General features: G+C 41.8%; 1 protein-coding gene across 1 annotated transcript in view; it reads right to left on the reverse strand.

Annotated features, from left to right (window-relative positions):
- LRP1B (LDL receptor related protein 1B) overlaps window positions 1-21,348 on the reverse strand; it is a 3,812,342-nt gene that overhangs the window by 873,399 nt on the left and 2,917,595 nt on the right. Inside the window, exons 47-48 of the mRNA XM_078683424.1 lie at window positions 19,509-19,628; window positions 11-124 (exon numbers count right to left, since the gene is read on the reverse strand). Coding sequence (XP_078539550.1) covers window positions 11-124; window positions 19,509-19,628 — 234 coding nt within the window. The remainder of the gene's footprint in view (window positions 1-10; window positions 125-19,508; window positions 19,629-21,348) is intronic.

The raw sequence follows: 21,348 nt of genomic DNA on the forward strand, positions 1-21,348 counted from the left end.
AACAGCTTACTGCAGTCCTTCTCATCCGACGCATCGGAGCAGTCGATGACTTGGTTGCACTGGGCTGATTTTGCAATGCACGTCCCGTCTTTACAAAGGAACTCTGTAGAAGCGCATGTTGACGCTACACGAAAAAAAAGCAAAAACACATATTCACAGACAAGAAAAGAAATGTTTAGCATTTTGATGACTAGCAGTGAAAATCCTGTTTACATGTACTTTGTATTCGTTGTATATTTGTTCAGATCTATTAAAGCATGTAGCAAGCAATACGTCTGTACAAGCAACCTCAGCCATTGAACAAGTTCATACCATATTCTGTACATTCCGACTAAAATAGGCTCTGGGGTTTCACAGACATGCCATTTTTTTAGATGCTCATTAAAATTGCATCTTCACATCCATATTTTGTTAAGGAAATAATGTATCAGTAACAGGATGATAAAATTACTGTTTACCAAGTATTTTTTTGCTGTGTGCGGGTTAATGGTTATTATTGCTAGCTTTGTGAACATGAGACAATGCACTAGCTTAGTATTTAAAGAAGAAATTATCATTTGTCATTTTTGACCGATTAATAACAGTTTTGTTTACCTGTACTCTTATTATAGATAAGGCACAAAGGGCCAGGTGTATGAACTTTTTTAGCCATCGAAATCGGAGAATAGGGCCGTTTGCCACTGCGAAAATGCAGTTTGCAATGTAGTAACGCTATTTTGCCAGTCGGTAACCTATTACCGATTTCCAAAATAGGCAGTAGCCGTCGGTCGTGGGAGTGCTGCCAGGCATTGACGTGGGGAGGAGGAGGGGCAGGGTGGGGGGTAGTAAACTATGGATTACGGCTGATTACAGGTAAGTAAACATATAAATAAATAAAATGAATTTTGTTGTGCACACTGCATCGCATTTGGCGATGCATCAGGCCCAATGTTCCTGTTTGTGCTGCACCATGTCTTCAACTAGATGGGGCATTTGCAAACAGGAAAACTGTGCCCTATTACTGATAATGTGCTGCCTCCAGGCTGGCTGCAAACTTGTGCTGTCCTGGGGGAAGCCTAATAGTGAAAGATGTCCTAGCTCATTAATACAGACGGTCTGCCTTTCACACAGTAGGCAGCACCCTGGCTGCACTTTTATGGGGGCCAAGACCTCTCTGCAGGCTGGTACTATCTTCATTACAGAATGGGCTGCACAAACATGTGTGACTTTCTTCTGTGACACCAAAGTGACCTGGGTGCAGAAAGTGGGCGCACATGCCCATCGAACCCTCGGGTCACATTCGCTGATATGGTCCCAAGTATTCTCATAATGATACTGCTAAGGCCTTCTGCATCAACATGCATATTCAAAGTTATGACTCAATATTGACTGTAAAAATACACACCTTTATAATTGTTTGACTTGGCCCTTTTGGCAGGGTCATCCCTGAACGTTTTGCCTTCCTCCTGTATTTTGTCTGACCTGTTTTTGTTGGTTTTATGACTCGGGGCACTTTACCACTGCTGATCAGTGCTAAAGTGCATATGCTCTCTCTATTGTAAATTGATGTATGGATTATTGATTCCATGATTGACTGATTTGGTTTACTGGTCAGACCCTAGTACAGTGCATTGAATATGCCCAGGGCTTGTAAACCAAATGCTGCTGGAGGGCTTGCAGCACTGGTTGTGCCACCCACAGAAGCAGCCTGTAAAAAGTGTGTCTCAGCCATTGCAGAGCCTGTGTGCAGTATGGTACTGGTGTGTTGACTGGGCACATGCACGCACTTGCCAGTCCCCAAACCTTCCCTTTTCTTCATATCAGACACCCCTATGGTAGGCCCACGATCTGGGTGCATTGTAAGTATAAAGTAGGACAAGCCCTGATGTGTGTGGTATGTCCTAATAGTGAATTACAGCCATTTTCGTTTTTCACTATTGCAAGGCTACCCATTCCCCATAGGCCAGAATGGGCAGTTAGATTATTACATTTTATAATCCTAACTGACTCAGGAAACTAGGTAGAAATTCGAGTTTAGTATGCCTGAACTCAGAATGATGAAATACATCGTTTAGTGAAGTTAGTTTTAACATTCTGTGTTTGAAAATACCTCTAAAAATTACTATGACGATTGACACTGCAGGGGCTCTGAGGAAGTACTGCAACCCCCAGAAACCCCTCACGCTTGCCTGTAGGAGGATCGCTAATGCTCTTTAGAAATCGTAATTTACTCCAGCAGCATATAAGACTTGGCACAGCATAGGCTCTGAGAAAGGACTGTAACACCCAGAATCCCCTCATGCTTGCCTGGAGGCTGGGTGCAAAAGCTCTACATAGAGTGCAAAGAACTACAGCAGCGCAGGACTCTTTAAACAGCATGGGATCTGAGGAAAGAGTGTAACATCCAGAAGCCCCTCGCATTTGCCTGGAGGTGGGGTACTAATGAACTTTATAGAGTGAAGTAGACTCCTGCAGCATGCCTGGGTGCATTCTTACGTACAGACAGTCCAAGACCACGGCCAACTACTCTCATCAGCAGCTTTATGAAGACCGGGGTCACAACTCCATCTTTCGGCTATTTTCACTCCCCAACTCATTATGGGTAAGTGAAAGACCCTCGCTGTTTCCACATTTTGTACATCTAAGGCTCCTCATAAAAGCAATTATGTCTCTTAACTTCAGCGGTGGGTGCACTCGAGGGCGAAATTTCTACAGTGAAGAGGCACTTGGATGAGGCAATAATAGCCCGAAGGGCTTGTAAATAGTGTGATTCCAACTTGTTAGAGTGTCTCTTAAATCAACTTTATTGTAAGGTTGAGTCACTGATGAAAAATACGGTTGATGCAGGTAATCAAAAGTTATCATTAACTGAAAAAAGAATTACCAACCCGATAATGAAATATGTAGCCACAGATTGCACATCTTGTTCTCATACAGCTTTTGTTCAACCATCACCCTGCAGGCCTCCTTGTGCCATACCTTGTGCCATACAAGACCTTAAGAGATAGGTGAAGAGCTGGTATGCTTTGGGCGTTAGGGTGCACTTCCAGTAATCCTATTGATTTGCATAAGGGAGTTGTGCCTGGCACTAGTATAACATTATTGTCCACCATGAACACCACTGCTAATAGAGCAACCCAAATCCAGCTTAACTATAATGAAGGCTTCCTTCCGGATCGGTCAGGCACACCACATGGTAACAAGAAAAGGATCCTTTACCATTTAACACTTGTAATTTGCCACTGCTACTCCAGTTCTTATGTTATGCTTTCGGGCAAAGTACAAATGCTCCAAGAGGGGGCTTACTGAATTTTTTATACAGGTAAAAAAATAAGGTGGTTCACTTGTGTAGTGTGAAGGTTGTCGGAGGTTTCTTGGTATTTAAACATGGTAAGGTAGGTTGATTGGGTCAGAAAGGTCAGAAAGGTCAGAAAACTCTAGAGGGGATTTGTGTGGTAGTCAATTCTGACCAGGATAGGTTTTCTGATAGGCTTTTCTACCAGTTATCTCACACCATTTTTATTTATCCATCTGTGTATTCTCACCCTTGAAAATTAGATTTGAATGCCAAACCTTGGCAGCCCAAGGTGAAAGCAGGCCTATTTAATATAAAAAACAATACTAGCTTTGGTCCTCCTTTCTTTGTCAATATAGATTCTGTGGGGGTGGGATCCTATTATTATTGTGGAGGATCTTCCCTCCAAATTAGACATTTTAAGATGGAATGCTGCCCGGTTAGCTGGCAAACAAACTGACACCATTCAGTTAGATTGTATCAAAAGGTTTTGTATTATGTATCTCCAGGAAGCTTAAGCTGATCAACTCACTTTTTGTGGATGGATTTAGCTCTTTTTGTCTAGCCATAGCGATCTCCAGAGGTCAGGATATGGCAAGATTATTTACTTTGGTCTCCTTTAATATAGATGATGAAAGCTTCACTCTCTGAAAATGAGTCACTCAATCTGCTCTGTGTACTTTTTTTATTCCCCAAAAAGAACAGCTTAATGTTGCTTAACTTTTAAGCTTTGTTAAGGTTTTCTGACCATCTTGTAGTGGTGATGTCCTTTTTGGAATGTTGTAGACAGGATTTAAAATTGTTTGCACCCATGGTTGTTATGGGATATTTTAACTTGCATTTGTAAATTGATCATTATTTCCTGGAGGACAGGGATCATTAACAAGTGGGTAGTTCTTGTCACACTGAACAAAATTTAAAAGGGGAATTTTGAAATGAACGTTTATGTGATTTTCATAATGATTCGGCTAGAATCACTGCAGCACATTTGATTCTGAGTTTCACATCCAACTTTTATTGGTAGAGGGGCCATCATAATCATTGATTAAGTTTTTGTGTTTACCTCCCTTGTTTTGCTTATATTAAGTTGCATGGCGGGAACACCGTGATCACAAACCAATCAAGATTTCTCTGAGCTGGTTCAAGGCAAATGTTCATAAAATACATTCCAAACTAGGGGCTGATTATGATGTCATTCAGAAACTGTTCTGAACAAATCGGTCTCAGAATTGTTTCCGAACAAATCGGGTCCTGCTAGTCTGAACCACCAATTATGATGCTTCCCAACATCGTTCAGTTGGACTCGCATTGACTTCAATGGGAGCCTGTGTTCCAAATTAAAACACATGCTTCCATTGAAAAAAGGGGTGGTTGGAGAAAACCCTTCACCTTGTGGTGGGCACGCCATGTTGACTGCCACATTGTGAATGGTTGGGAGGAGGGGTTCCTTGGGTACCCCTACGGGCCCCAATCAGATGCTTCTGGGTGAAGGGGGGGCCGCAATAGGCCCCCAACAACATATTCCGACACTCATTTTGTGTCGGGCAGAACGAATCGGACGGCTGTCCGAATCGGTCATTGTAATCGCTCGGTCAGAAACTATGTCCATAGAGCTATAAGATTTGGCTCTGAAATATTCAGGCTGTCTGAATGCCTTTTTGATTTGGACTGCCTGAATGTTATCTGGGCATCATAATCGGTTGTTTGGAAATGTGTATGATCGTTCGGAAACAGGGGCATCGAATCGGAACCTGCAGTACCAAATCCCATTTGGAGCCTTTCCAAACAACATCGTAATTGGCTCCTAAGTAGTAACTGTTTGGCCTTAACTAATCAAGAGTGTAGGCTTAAATTGAAAATGATGACCCCATGGTTTTTAAATGTGATTAAGATTTTTAGGTCTGCTTATCAGAGGAGTCAAGTTGTGCAGCAATTTTGACTGCATTCGGGAATACAGGTAAGGAGACTAACACTAATTTGACCTCTCAACACAGCATTGTAGGTGGTTTGACCACAATTGCTCTGTGGCTCATCATGACCTACTCTTGGTACTGAAGGCAACCCCCATGAAAATAAGCTTGGTAGTATCCTTTTGATGACACTACAAAGTTGTCTTAACTGAGAGGGAGAACATTTTATGATCTGAAGCCTGGCATGAACTTACACAGACTTTCATCTCTAAGCAAAGTGCACTGTTTGGGAAATAGTGAATCAACCAATTTCTGCTAAAGATGATGGGTTCGTTCGCCGGTCCCTCATTGCCCTGGATTAATGGATTGTGCATTTTAAAGAAATTTAGGCCTCAATGAGCCAGCTTTGTCAACAATGAAGCCCTTTGTTTCTCAGAGGCCTTCAAACTTTCTTTTTGAGTTTGAAGAGGTCACGGAAGCAATCAGTTGGCTGACTAAGAATAAGGCTCCAGACTCGGAGGGGGTTCCAGCTGATCTCTTTAAATTAGAACCTGGTCTATGGGCCCCTTTACTCAACTGACTTTGAATGACACAGTCAAGGTTAAGATGCCTTGTTCTGGTCACAGGCTATTATCATTGCAATATTCAAGAAAGGGAAGAAGAGCGATCCTCGTTGTTAGCATATGACTTTGCTTATACATGTCAAGGTAATAGCACTTGGGTACATGATCTTATCCAGATAATGGGTTGGGCAGAGCAGAACATGCATTCTTCGACCTACAATATGGCTTTTGACCTGGAAGGGGAACTATTGCTCAGTGCTTAAACTTGTACCTATGTGTAAATAATTCAGCAGAGGCAAGGAGAACTAGCATAAGCACGCACTTCATGAACCTTTCGTCACCTTTTGATAGAATAAACAGGAATAATATTTGGCCTTTGATGATCTCAAAGGGTATTAAAGCATATTTAGTTTACTTCAAACAATCAATCAATCAATTGATCATTCGATTTTTAAAGCACAGCTTGTCACCTGTGAGAGCATTCAGGAGCTCATGTGGTCCAGGGGATCAGGCAAATAGCCAGGTCTCCAGGGACTTTAGCAACTCTGGATGAGATGGAAAGGTCCTGAGATGAAAGGGTAATTTGTTCTATGTCTTAACTGCTATATAGGAGAAGGACCCTCCTCTGCATCTGCTGTGCTGGATGCGGGGCATAAGGGTTAGGGAAAGGGAATTGGAGCAGAGGTGTCTGTTGGGATAATAAAGGTCAGGACATTAGCATAGAGATCTCACAATCTTGGACCTTATGTCTTCTGGTCTTCATGGACCTTGGACCCATAATCATGCTGTGGAACTTACTACAATTCATACTAAGATCAAGTGATGGCATAAAAGTGTCAAAGGAATCCAGTAATTATTGCGCTCCATGAAACGCCCATTTAACAACACCGTGTCATCCGCATAAAGAGGGCAGGAATTAAACTCTTCCCCGTATGTGGCATGTTGCAATCTGTGCTTAACAGGTAGACCTCCAGGTGATTAATTTATAAAGTAAAAAAGAAACGGGCAAGGATACACCCATTCTTCTCCTGAATATTAATCCAAAATTTCTGTAGGCAGGAGTTATCCATACTGTATCTTACTAAGGCCTTAATTGTCTTAAGCTTGTAAGTACCTCCTTCTTGAATTACCACCTGACCTTTATTAGCCCAACAGACACCTCTGCTCCAATTCCCTTTCCCTAAACCTTATGTCCCGCATCCAGCATGATAATTATGTCAGTTGGCGTTGGACCATAATATTCTCCTTTGACGGAGGATAAAGTATTTGAGCATTCCGCTGGGTCCCCCTCCCGGAGATGTTTTTTACTGCCTTGTGGATCATACTGCTTGACTGTAATTTGGCTATACCCTGTCTTTGCCCTGTTAGTGTCCCCCCTGTTCTCTATTATATTCCCCATTTCGCTGTCTGCCACACCTTTGTTTCCAGCTGTGTTGTTAAAATGGTTGAAGAGGTTTCCAGCTCAAACTTCTTCTGTTATATTGGAGCTTATTCCTTGGATGTACAATGTTTTAGCTGTAAATGATATTGCATCAATGTTACTGAATTTACACCTTAATCGCTTGAGATTTGAGGCTCCTTCTACATTGCATGACTCTAACGGGAAGACTCTATTGGCCTTTAGCATAATTTCCTGAGGCAAGTGATCGCTATGATCCTTGTGGCCTATTCCAAAAGGGGCGACTTTGCCAAGTATGGTTAAAGTTGTAAACGTGAAGTCTAAGTGGGAAGATGTTTTTGATGAACGGAACGTGGGGGCTGGTGGATTATCCCCCTGAAAGCGGCTGTTCAATGCTCTTAAATTGAGATATTCAAGTTGCTGGAGCAGGTGTTTTGAACATCTTGTGGATTTGTTGAGTTTTGGGAAGCCCTTGTTCGGTATTTCCCATGTGACAGTAAGGTCTTTCATGAGGGCTTCGTCTGTTCCCGAGCCAATGAGGTACATATTGAAATCACCTGCTCATCCATAATCCTTTTTATTGCTACACTTAGCTCATTAGCTGCTTTCAACTTTTGTTTAGGGTGGATATAGGTGTTAATTATTATTACTTCCTGACGTACGTTGATAAACTCGAGTGTTGTCGTTACTGCTTGAATGAAACTTGGAGGTGTGATTTGAGCCTCTATAGGTGTGATTCTTCCTATATTAGATATTGACGCCATAATCATTAGGCTCCCCGAATGGCGACCAAAGAGAGAATCCTTTGTTGCTGGAACACAATGGGAGGTGTATCCCTGAAGCTCAAAGGCCTTGTCCTCCCAGGTTTCTTGGAGCAGTATCATATTAAATGTTTTTAGGTAACGCTGTATCTCATGGTCCTCGATTTTGCTGGCTAAGCCATTGATGTTGCAAATACATATACTGATTTTGTTGGTCTCAGCCGGGACCATCTGTAAACTGCTCTCCCCTTGTCAGTTTGTATGCTCCATTGTAATTGTACGCTGTATTTGCCTCCAATTTTGTCTACAATCTAAATTCGAGGCAATTAGCTTTGAGGGAATGGCTTGCACTCCAGGGGTCCTGCTCCTGGCTCCTTTTAGTACTGAGGTAGTATTCTTAGGTGGACCATCCGTACAGGTGTGTAAAAAAGGTGTCGGATAAGGTGGTGTTAGTTCGACTTACAACTTTATCCCCCAATATTTAAACATTCATAATTTTATTAACTACCTCGCTAGAATTCCAAGTTGTTTGTTGCTTCTGGACATTGCAGGTTGTTGGTAGGTTGAAACTCAATAGTGAGGAGATCTGCAGAGCTAATGCTATCAAAGCTCATAATAGAGCATAGGCGCCGCAATATATTCTGTCTGTTTAATATGTGCCCTGAGATTCATACTCTGGGATGAATATGATGGTAGTCGTACCATCCTCATGTCGAACCACCTTTTGCTCGGTGAGAGATCCCTCGTGTCCAGAGGGCCTAGGTTGAGTTATGGTAGCTCCTGGATTATCCCTCATGGGGGTTCTGCTGGTGGTCACATTGCGTCCTTGTATTCCCTGACACCCTGGTTGTGTTTGCATTTCTGCTTGTTAGCTGTTGTGGTAACTCCATATTATTAATCTGAGTGTTATCTCGAGGTGACCTTAAATTTTGGTCCTTTTTAGTTGTCTTTCTTTAGTTCTGAATTTGATGTAACTGGCCCTTCTCTTATTTGGGTTGACTTCTGCTTGTTATCTTCAGTCAAACATTCTGCATTTATACTCTTGAGAATAGGCCCGGATCAGATGGCGGGACAGATTTTGGTACCGTGGAAGAGTGCTCAGGCCTGTCAGCCGAGGTGGAAGTGGGGGTCTGCTTAATGGCCTGAAGGTTGAATTCAGAAGCTGTTAGAGTTGCATGGGGCTGGTACTTAATGCATAAACCCTGGCCTGCTAACTTCCTATTTCTTCCCTTCCTTTTTTGCTACCCGCGAGCTTTCAGGGGTTAGTGGTCTTTAGATACTGCACTCTCTATTATTGTTGCTGTTGCTGCACTGCCAACAGAGGGATAATGCGGGCTGTTTGATATCAGCCCCGCTTTTGGATTCTCCAATATTGTTTTTATTGTTCTAAGAGGTCCGTTACTTGAATGGATACTTGGTGAGACAGTTATTTTTCAGTCTAATATTAGGTCTCCTATCACTGATTGTAATATTTGTAGTTTGTCCAATATTTTTGTACACAAGAGAATTCTGGTTTTGCCAATTGAAGTACATGAACCTCTTCCTGCCCTCGCTTTATAAGGCCATTGAGCTCTGATAATTTCACATCAATCCCTGAGATGGAGTCAGCCAGGGTTTGGGCTGGGTATGCTCAGACGTGAGTCCCAGGCTCTCCACACCACTGGAGTCAAGCTATCCAGGCTGATGAAGGCTGATAGCCAGAAACCGGTCCATGGATGCTTGATTCCGGTCTGGGAAAGACATGGCTTGGTAGTTCGGATTGGACTGTTCCCATGAGGCACAGGGTCAGAGCTGATTTGCATATAGCCAGTGTCTAACCCAGGGTGGTGTGGAGTGCAAAAAAACGATGGATTTAGGCCCAGATCCTTGTACTGGGGTGAATGTATGACATTGTTCTACATTCTGTCCATCAACTGTGTTTTTTGCAATTTTCACCCCAAGTGGGCTGAGTATGCTCAGACGTGAGTCCCAGGCTCTCCACACCACTGGAGTCAAGCTATCCAGGCTGATGAAGGCTGATAGCCAGAAACCGGTCCTTGGATGTTTGATTCCGGTCTGGAAAGACATGGCTTGGTAGTTGGGACTGGACTGTTCCCATGAGGCACAGGGTCAGAGCTGATTTGCATATAGCCAGTATCTAACCCAGGGTGGTGTGGAGTGCAAAAAAACGATGGGTTTAGGCCCAGATCCTTGTACTGGGGTGAATGTATGACATTGTTCTACATTCTGTCAATCAACTGTGTTTTTTGCAATTTAAAGGTGCTACCCCCTTCAACAGCAGAACTTGTAGGGGTACCTCTTCTGACCTTTGCTACGGCATTTGCTACAACACCGTTTGAGCTTACTTTGTCATGGACCAGCTCTGGTTCCGGAACTACCTTGCAGTCAACTTTTCTTTTTTTTGATTTGGGCTTTAGTCCAGTAGGAGATTGCCGTACTCTGCCAGATCTCATGACACTACTTGTTGCCCAATGCAATGATGTTATTTTCCGCTCTCCAACACTCTCCGACAGTCAACTCCCCAGTGATGGAGCATGGACTTGTAGAAAAGAGACTTGCTCAGAAGCAATCCTCTCATTTAATTTCTAATAGTGTATTAATTACATATTGTGTAAAACTAATATGCACCGCATTGAACATGAAATACAGAGAAGCTTGACTGCATGTTTACTAATAAGTAACTCGAGCGAAATTCTAAAATGGCTGCTAATGGGAAATCTTTATTGTGCATGCGTCAGCTGCATCTACGCAGTGTGACGAGCTGTCGCTTGGAGGGAATTTCTTGCACATGAGCAGATGCTATTAAGATGGCGGCTTGGAAGCTCTCATGCTTGGCATCTGCTTTGTTGAAACTAACACAAGCTATTTTACTAATGCTAATGTGGTGAAAGCATTAATAAATTAAATGGGATTAGAGTAGAAGTAGGTGGTATACACTGAAACCATTTATTTTTTTTAATTAACATTTGTCCTTGTGACTCTCTTATTAGTGCGTATTTTGGGCCTTTCGAGTCCAGAGTCTGTTAACCACCTGACCTCTGCGCATGTCTAGTGAAATTGAGCCGGAAGAGTGACGAGACTCTTGAATGCCATCCAAGGACACAAAAGATACATACCCTGGGAACTAGCATCGAAGACTCCCGGTGAAACATTTAACATTTGTTTCTAATAAGATGTGACTATGGGTGGGAATACACATTTTGAATACAAGTTAAGGAGTTGGATTTATGAACAATAGACTGATGAACTAAAATGAAAAATATGCATTGAGTGATGATCTTCCCTCCTTGCCTGTCCAATCAGAGTTAGTATTTTTTTGATATTGAAACATTAATGGGTGGGACATGAATATTGAAGAGTATAACTGAGGTAGTCTTAGTTAGTTAGCTAGATGGAGCTTTGCGGAATGCTGCAGAGCTCAGGATGCTGTCGGAGTGACGAGAGATTTGCTGATGAAGAATCAAATACAGAAACATCTTTCTTAAATTAATTGACTTAGAAGAAGATCGCGGAAGAATGTTGAGGAGGAATGGAGTGTCAGAGAGGGGTGCTACACAAGCGTCGGTGTTAGAGAGGTCATCTACCCTGTCCTGATTCCTGTCCTGAAGCCTTTGTCTATTGAACTTTCCTGGGGGACCCTTCCCAGCTCCTTGGCCAGGGGGTTGGTTTTCACATCATCCTAGGTAATTATCATTTCCGTGAATGTGCAGATCTACTTTTATCTATATCCTCTCCTTTCTGAGCAAAAGTCATTGCAAGAAATAGAGTATGTGTTTGATGATTGATTAATTGAATCTTCCTTCCAATGAATGACGGACACTGTACTGTACTTTGTAAGTGGTTCACATGAAATTAATTTGAGATAAAGCTTTAAAACATTTCCCAAGTCTGTTGTCATTTCATCAATGTAAGAAGAATATTTATGGCATTTCAAAATCAACTAGTTCAACTAATGGTCTATTGAACAGAGGAAAGAACTTTTTGAGCAGTGAAAGATTAGTTGAGAATAAGAGGTGACTAATCTTGAAATGGTAGAAAATTATGAACTTTGACTCCAGCGTTTATTGCCAGGCTGTGTATGTGTAGGTGTCTTTATGGGCCCAGGTAAGTATATGATATCGGAGTATCCGTTGCTGATGAGTCGCTGGATCACCAGCGCTCAACACTCAAGGCTCTTAACTGCCTCTAGCTCTCGCCACTGTTGCTCCCTCCGCTCCTGTCGCTTGTCCTTGTTCCTGCTGTGTCAAAGAGCAAGATGATAGCAAATGGCAGGGAAGCAGGTTTAGGGCTGAGACCGAGGAGCAAGGTGGGAGGCAAGCTATGGATGGGTGATGCATTTGTTGTACACATGCCGTACACTTGAGGTGAACAGCAACCAACTGCAGCCAGCAGCAGACAGCGACCAGCTCCTTTAGGTCTAGTACTACTCTTGGTCTCAGAGGGGACAGACGGTACAGATGCAGATGCAAGTGCAGAACAATGCAGAATAATGCTTGAACTATGCTGGAAGAAGCTGACCAATGAAGGAAAATGCTGGACAATGGAGGGTAGTTTGGAACAATACAATTTAAGTGAGGCCGAGTGGGCACTATAGGCACCAAGCACCAGGTTACGGGGAGTGAGAGGCGTGTAGAGGGTCGGGGCAGAGAGCAGGGCACACTGGCAGACTGCAAGCCACACCAAACCTAGTTGGGCCGCTTCCGCAGTCTTGCTGGGCACTACACTCAGTAGCCGCCAACAGTGATGGCCGCGCTCTCTGCTCCCCGCTCACCTCTGCTGTAGCGCTCTCCCAGGATTCCTTCATGTGCCATGGATTGCCTCACCTGTCACCTGTTGTCCGCTCCGCCGCCACCAACCTCAGCAGAAAACGAGAGCGGGGGGCCAATCCAGTCCCAGTCCACAACTCGGCAGCCTTTCGGAGGCCTTTCTCAGCAGCTGCAGCGGCATTTCTCAGCGGCGTTCACAGCCGTTCACAGCCTGCTCTGCTCCTCGCGCACGGGCCCAGCTGATCGAAAATTTGTTCTGTGGTTTTTATGCTGACTTACATTGTAAATTTTTACTTTATCATTCCTGGGATGAAATGTACCCAGGTCAGGCCAGCCCATATCTACTTACAAATGCAATCACCTAAACGTATCTGCATTCACCTTATTGATTTTAAAAAGGTGCAATCAAAAAAGGATGATAATGGGTAATTTACTGTGCAATGTTATTTATGGCTCAATTTATGAGACCGAAATAATTTCATGCTGATGATGATGACTATGATTTTCAGCCAGAGGAAAGGCATATGGAAGTTCAGACACCTTTTTAATTGTTTAAATGAGTTTGTATTCTGCTCAGTGAATTGCTTTTCATATCATCGGCTGATTCTCGCCATCACATTTTTGATATCAGGAGTCTTCTGTAACTACTAGTCCAAGGTCAGGATGTACAGAAACTAGGAGATAATGACAATTACAGATGTCACATGTACGGTTAAAAAGTTACTTTACTTTTTATAAATAATTAAAAAGTTCCAGTTTTTTTCCATAGTATTTATTTTGACAATCCTTATTTTAGTATATAATTTCACTAGATGCTCTCTTTGAAACAGTTTTGCATATATTTGTGTTGAAATTAAAGGAATATTAATTGAAAATTGTTTCCCTATTAAGCACACAATGAAAAATCTAATGGAAAAGACTCCTAGCTAAGGCTGAAGATGATAGTTAATATATTTTCCCATATATTTATCCATGCCCTAAATTATTTTAAGCTCCCGATGGGATCCTCAAATGGACATTTTTCACACAATGAGTATCTCTTGAGCAACATGGAATTTCCTGTTTTACATTAGGAAAGGGTGACCACGTTTCTGATGCTGCTTACAAAACCTTTAAATTGCGAAGATATTTTCAAGTCTCCAGTCCCAATTCATTTAGGGAGTTTAAGGATATTACTATTTAACTCTCAACATAGCATTAATGCTTTCAATATCCTTGGGAATCGCATTACTCATAACACAGTTTACAGTTGACTTGTGGTTATACATATTTCTGACAAATAACTCATGAAAATGTTAATTGTTAATGAAGTTCAGTTTTATATAGAAAATGCTAATTTGACTACAATGGGCACAGGAACAGCGACTTTGTAAAGTGGAGTGATAAGTGTGTGTCATTATGCATATTGCCATTAAAATGTTTGGCCTAAAATTCCCTTTTGATGTTTGTGTTATCACTGCAGAATAAATGATATCACTATGTATTGTATGTAACTGGGTAGGAATAAAAATACAATCTCTTTGTTTTATAATCAAATGTGCCATCTGCATTCTCTATAACATCTGGTCTGGTGATGAACAGATACTTGATTATATCAGTTCCTTTTCAATGCAAGCTGAAACAATATCTGAGTGGATGCAAATCAAATAGTTTAGCAATATTAGTATCCAATGTATTAAAATTGAAAATTATTAATATTCAAAAATCTGGTTCATACAGACTGTTATTACACCAGAGGCCGTGGCGTATTATTTAGATAACATCACTCATACTACTAAAGGCAAATGAATTAATTGATTTAACATTCAAGAGGGGATTTTTATCCCTTAGCATGTTGATTTATGATTAGTTTAACGTGGCAGCATAGTACAGGAGGAATCCTTAAGATCAACCTTTGTAAATTAAAAGCAAATAAGATAGAGAAAACCATGTTGAATACACTGCAAACTTATTAAAGCTGAGAAATTATTGATATACATATGATACACTTGAGATAAATGTACACACAGATTGGTCATTAGGAAGAGCATCATTGACTTCTTTGTCCGAAAACTCAGTTCTAGACTTGATTAAGGAATAGATGGGCATATTATCAAGCAGGGCTTTAAAATTATTGCCGTTTTATGGTCAGAAAACTGTCGCTTAAGCGGCGATAATGGGTTTGATAATATGGTCTGGAGAATTCCAATAGAAGCCCATGTTCACACCAGAACATGGGTTTCTATTGGAATTCTCAAGGGCATATTATCAAGCCCATTATCATCGCATTAGCAGCAGTTTTCTGCCGCTAAACCAGCGATAATTTTTAATGCTCTGCTTGATAATATGCCCCAGAAATTCTTAACAAGGGTGCAGACCAATCACAACGAAGTGATTATAACTGTAAACCAGGGCCCCCCAGTATATTAATTAAATTACAAATTTTGGGACATAAGCTAGTATATAGTTTAGGTTATGACATTGGGATCCATGAATGCCAGTATATAGATCACTATAGATTGTAGGTATTTTAAGTACCATCGCTGATCATTTCAGAGTGAAACTACTGAATAAAATCTAGCTTTACATGTCTATCAATTTACCTCAGAATCACAGTAGCCCTTTTGAAGAATGCATGGTCTGACCATGAATGTTTTACTTGAAAATAGAATCCTCATGTTATGCAAAGAATAACAGCACAATGGATGACACAAATCAATATTTAGCATCAGCAAGAGGTTGTAGGTGCTGGTGGCATCAAATAAACTCAGAGGGTTGTGAGTGTTGCACTCTGATGCCTCTCATAAATGGGTTCTGCATTTCACTCAAGTGAATCAGGGGCTCCAAAAAGTGAACTGAGTAGACCATAAACACAAATAAAAATCAAATAAAGAACGTAATCATGAAATAGTTCACAGTGTATATCTTCATAAGTGAGTCCTGAAGTCTGAGTCCCAGTTGTATCACTGATAATCAAAGATCAAAGCAGTCTTCAAAACTGTCATTTTCCAATCATCATGTCACTGAGCATGCATAATTTCTATACACAAAAAGTGAACTATAACTCAATTTTGCTTCCAGATGTAACCTGACAATCTTCTTTGAGGATTATTATTAGAGAGGATCATTCCGTTGACAGGGGAGGAAAACAATCCGTAGGCAGGCTTCTGAACAGCTATAACAAGCATTGATGAGGGTTTCTGCTTATATACCAGAAGAGCCAAAAACTGTAAACAAAAAAGTCTTAGGGGCATATTATCAAGGACAGGTGATACATTATCGCCGCTTTTATCGGCAGGAAACTGCCGATAAAGTGGCGATAATGGCCTTGATAATATGCTCTATGAATTCCTAACGAAGCCCATGTTAGATGTGAACACATCTAACATGGGCTTCGATTGGAATTCATAGAGCATATTATCAAGGCCATTATCGCCACTTTATCGGCAGTTTCCTGCCGATAAAAGCGGCGATAGAAACTGCCGATAAAGTGGCGATAATGGCCTTGATAATATGCTCAATGAATTCCAATCGAAGCCCATGTTAGATGTGAACACATCTAACATGGGCTTCGATTGGAATTCATAGAGCATATTATCAAGGCCATTATCGCCACTTTATCGGCAGTTTCCTGCCGATAAAAGCGGCGATAATGTATCGCCTGTCCTTGATAATATGCCCCTTAATTCTTTATAATTATTATGAACTTCTGAATCTGATTGGGTAAATACGTAAACCTCTGTCGGCGATTGTTGAAATAAGATGGTCCTTGTATTTCGCTGTGGTCTTATAGGAAGTGCGCTATAATAGTTTCCTAAAATACATTTTTGTGTTAAGTGGAGAAATACCCTATTATTAACAATTTAAACAAAATACCATATTTGTTTCCTATTCTAGGTTTTGGAGCCACTTTAGATTTTTAGATTGAGTGAAAGTGATTTCTCTTTCAGATAGAATTTTAGAAGAGAGACATAACAAAAGCTGTCTGAATATCCTTGATGAATCTTCTGTTTGTGCAATAAGTATACCTAATTAAAAGTTTGTTTAAAAAAATAGCTTTCTCCCAGGTTGTGGAGGTCATTTTGGGTTTCTTCCCGTCCTTCACAGCCACATTTTACCTGGTGTTGATGAAGAGGAAAAATGGCAATACACCACACTCCTCTGAGTAGAGCAGGCAGCTACTCCGTTAAGCCACCAGAGGAAGTATTCCATCCAAGGAGCCAATGGGTTTCTATCATCAGAATTATTAATGGCCTCCTGTCTGTCGATGAGGGAGGTGGAAGAGGGTTTATTGGGCAGGGTACTCTACCATGTTTAGAACAGAGTAATCTGCCAGCCAAACTCTGAATCAGGCCCTATATAATTCATTCATATACAATCATGAGTTATCAGCACTCTTTTATTATAAAACTTAATATATTATGTAGTCAGTAATTTATTGGAATTGCTGATGGACCATTCATTTTTAGTAGCTGGGATTTTTAAAAGTGGCAGTAACTTGATGGCACGGTGGAGCAGGGTGACCATTTTTTACTGTGAGTTAAACACTGTTAGCTTGAGGTAGAAGGACTTTCTCCTAAATAAACAAGTAGCTATTATTAGACACCAAAAATGTATTTCTACTGTAAAAATGTATTTTCAAAGTCAAGGACAGACAAGGGTTCATTGTGGAAGAAGAATTCACCAGTTTTATCAAGAATGAAATACCTTGGTCTATTATGACCACTACTCATTCTCACTGAATGGATAAGTTGATAGAGCTGCTCCACGTAGTCCACTCATTCTAGCATTTAAGGAGAAAATAGCATGGCATATTTATTAATTACATCTCTTCCTGAAGGAGACTGAAAGGTACTACCAGAACACTGGTCATAGGGGCATGCAAGCATAGGAGATAAATATTTAGATTTGTCAATTTTGCAGAGAATTCAATTGCATGTGTCCAACTCCCTTTTCACCTACATAAATCTTTTTCCATATCCCTCATGTTTCCCTGGTTAATATGGATATCGATCCGTTTGTCAACAAAAATGAAATAAAGTCCTTATCAATAAAATCCCCCGTTCCGAACTCCACATCTACCGCCACACGCAAGTATGTAGTCAGTCAAGACCTGCAACCCAGGCACAGGTTCACTGATTGATAGGTCACAGGTGGGAGGGTGAATAACTGATGGGCAAACACGCAGGCAGGAAACTGTTGATCAATCCTACAGATAAGCGCAGCAACATCACAATGGTTAAGGGATATTGGGCCAGATGTAGGAGTCCAAATACCGGTCGGTAACGGCCGATTTCGGCCGTTACCGACCGGTATTTAGGATTTGGCATGTAGGGGCCAATCTCATTTACAGAATCGGTAAATTTACCGATTATGTAAATATACAGAATCGGTAAAATACCGAATCGGTAAATTTACCGATTATGTAAATGAGAATGTAGGTGGCACTTCACAGAGTGCCACAGGCCCTTAAGAGTCGGTATTTTACCACCCATTCCTATTGGGTGGTAAAATACTGAATACAGGTGTGCATGCACATCTGTGCATGCACACCTGTGCCATGTGACACACAGACATGCCCTTAGGGCATGTCTGTGTGCCACATGTTACACGTGCCTGTATTTGGGGTGATAGAGGGTGTCAAAGTGACACCCCCTGCACCCTTGCAGTATTCGGTATTTACCGAATCGGTAATTACCGATTCGGTAAATACCGATTTTTACAGATTCGGTAAATCAAAAAAAGATTTTACCTACATCTCCCTCCTTCTAATTTACCGATTCATAAATACCGAATCGGTAAAATTCGGTATTTATGAGTCGGTAAATTGAAGCTACCTACATCTAGCCCATTGCCATCAAAAAAGCACACATGTTCCAATGGGGTAAGCACTTCGAACAACACCGTAAAGTGAAATGCCACATGAGTTAGGAACACATAGCCAATTAGGACTTAGCACACGTAGTGTTCATGTACTCCCCACGCCGGACATCTAGACACATTTACCACTGGCCAGTAGCGGTCGGCAGTAGGAGTTACTGCAGGGCGGTGACGTGGGCAGGGTGGGGGGTAGAAATGTATGGATTACGGAGTTTTACAGGTAAGTAAACATTTAAATAAATAAAACGAATTTCGTTGCGCGCACTGCATCACCAAATGTGATGCAGTGCACGCAACGAAATTCGTTCTATTTATTTAAATGTTTACTTACCTGTAAAACTCTGTAATCCATACATTACTACCCCCCACCCGTCCCCTCCCTCTGCCCACGTCACCGCCCTGCAGTAACTCCTACTGCCGACCGCTACTGCCACTGGCCGCACTGTGTCCAACCAAGGTGGATACCCACCTGTATAAGTGTTTGACTTTAATCCAGCAACCAACATTCCTCACCATATATGGTACGCCGGATACGTTTATGGTTTGATGTAACAATGTATGAAAAAGCAACACAAACCTAGTATGAGTTGATATCATCCTCAGACAAAACTGTTCCTGTTTAGCCAGGCGCATCTTGAACCCGAGCAGCCACGTTACTGCAAGCAGCTTTGATCTCCAGGTTAACCAATTTCCTTTCTCACATTCAACTCTCTTTGTTTTTTTGTACTGCATGTAATAATTTATTAGCCTTGGTCATGCAAAACTGTGCAGTCATAGTCGATTTTACTTCATATATGCTTGTGGCTATTGGCCTGTTTAAACCAAAATGTATGTGATGTTACAGAGAAAAATCTCTCCTTTTAAATGGGAGAAAGACTGCTAAACGTGAAATAAGGCAATAATACATTACAGTAGACCAATTCCATTTTATTAAATATACTGTACAATATTATTTAAATATGTTAAAAATGCTTACTCTTGCAAATCATTTCATCTGAGTTATCACCACAATCATCTTCTCCATCACACACTTTATTATTTGAAACACACTTTTGATTGTAGCATGGCTTAAAACCTCTTTGGCAGCGTCTATTTTCTGTAAATATAAAAACATAGAACAGATTGAGTGAGGAATCCATCACTAGTTACAAACATCAGACTAATGCAGTAATACGATCACACTGTAGATCTATGTATATAATATAAGCAATGTTAGAATTAATAACAGAGGTGGGCTTTACATCCCAGAACAAGAACAATGTTGTGGATGATGAATTATCAAGACAAATATTTATGAGCCCTCTGCTGGAAGGTCAATGTACATATATCATCTCCCTTAGTCACACTACCGGCCCGAGCATAGGGGTCAGGTTGGTGACATCATCAGGGGGCATAGTAGGAACCAGGACGGCCATTTAAGGCTGCGCGCCAGGGTTTCTGGCCTCTTTGTCCCCGTGGCCCGGAAGCAAGCAGCATTGGCACGTCTTTAAGGAACGAGGATTCCGGTCGGCGGCTGGTGCATTTTGCATGGTAAGGAGGGAGCCCTGGTGTGTAGCATATACTGTGTGGATACAGCTGCCCCAGTATGCGGAGGCAGCCGCGTACTGTTTCCGGTTAGGGCCATGAACGAGTCGGTAAAGAAGCTGAACCATTCAGTCTAAAGAATCTTAGCAGGTTCCACCTTGGGCACAATTTGCTCCAGCTAGGGAAAGGGACCTGTTCCATCAGGACGGGGTGCATCTTTCGGGCAAAGGGCAGGAGATCTTTATCCAGTTGATACTGGGGCAATTGCAGGGCACGCTCATTGCCAGGTGGGAAGGGTGAGAGCGCCATGGAGCTTCTCACCCTGTGGCGGAGCACTTATAGTTAACAACAAATGGAGATGCACAACAATGGAGGCTCAGTGACTGGATGGAACCCAGCAGGGGGTAGGATTGGCATGTACAATGGGTAGGAGGGGGGACTGATCTGCTGGTCATCCTGTACTCTCCAGCCGTAACCCACAATGTATGGATTGATTGGAACCTTTGGGAGACTGCCTGGGTTCAGATTCCCCGGTCGGCCAGTGCACTAGGCTGTGCCCTGGATTTCAAGTAGTACAACAGTTTACTGTGGTGAGTTGTGACCTGCTGGCATAATGTGTGCAGCAGAGTGGGTGCTTGGTGGGCCGAGAGGGGCAAGTTCAAGATCAAATTTAATGTCGTGCCTAATTGCCTTACTGCCTTTGACATGTTGATGCCGTTAAAGTGTGATGTTGTACATTTTTCTCTTTATACAAGGAGGATACTTGTACTTTCATATTGGTTTATGGTTTTGAGTTCTTGGGCACAGAGGAGCGGGAAGGAAAAGTGAGGGAGTATGGGAGGAGTGAATGGCACGATCTGCGCATACTATGTAGTGCTCCCACTCTCCGAAGAAAGTCAATTATTCATCTAGAGACATCAAACAGAAATAAGAGGCAGTCTCTATAGTTTTTTTGATTGTGCCCAAATATTTTTAACTCTCTGCTGCAACTCTCTGCTGCAAAGCAATGCATATACTCTAACCTCTAACATATGAGTGCAAGGGGCATTGCCCCACTATTCATGGATGAGGAGAGGAGATATTTTTACGTATATAAGTATGAGCTGCTCAGTAAGGCTCTAGTTAGATTGTGCTTTTTATTTATATTTTTGCAGTTGGATTGTGGTGCAACCACTCAAGTGCCAGAAAAGGTCTCCCTCGCCCTTGAGGCAGAGCCAGAGAGAGCACTCGTGTCAGATGCTGGGCGTGACCTGCCTTCCATGAAACTGATACAACCCACCCGTGTGCATAAG

The sequence above is a fragment of the Lissotriton helveticus genome, chromosome 3_1 (genome assembly GCF_964261635.1).
Source record: "Lissotriton helveticus chromosome 3_1, aLisHel1.1, whole genome shotgun sequence".
Classification (NCBI taxonomy): domain Eukaryota; kingdom Metazoa; phylum Chordata; class Amphibia; order Caudata; family Salamandridae; genus Lissotriton; species Lissotriton helveticus.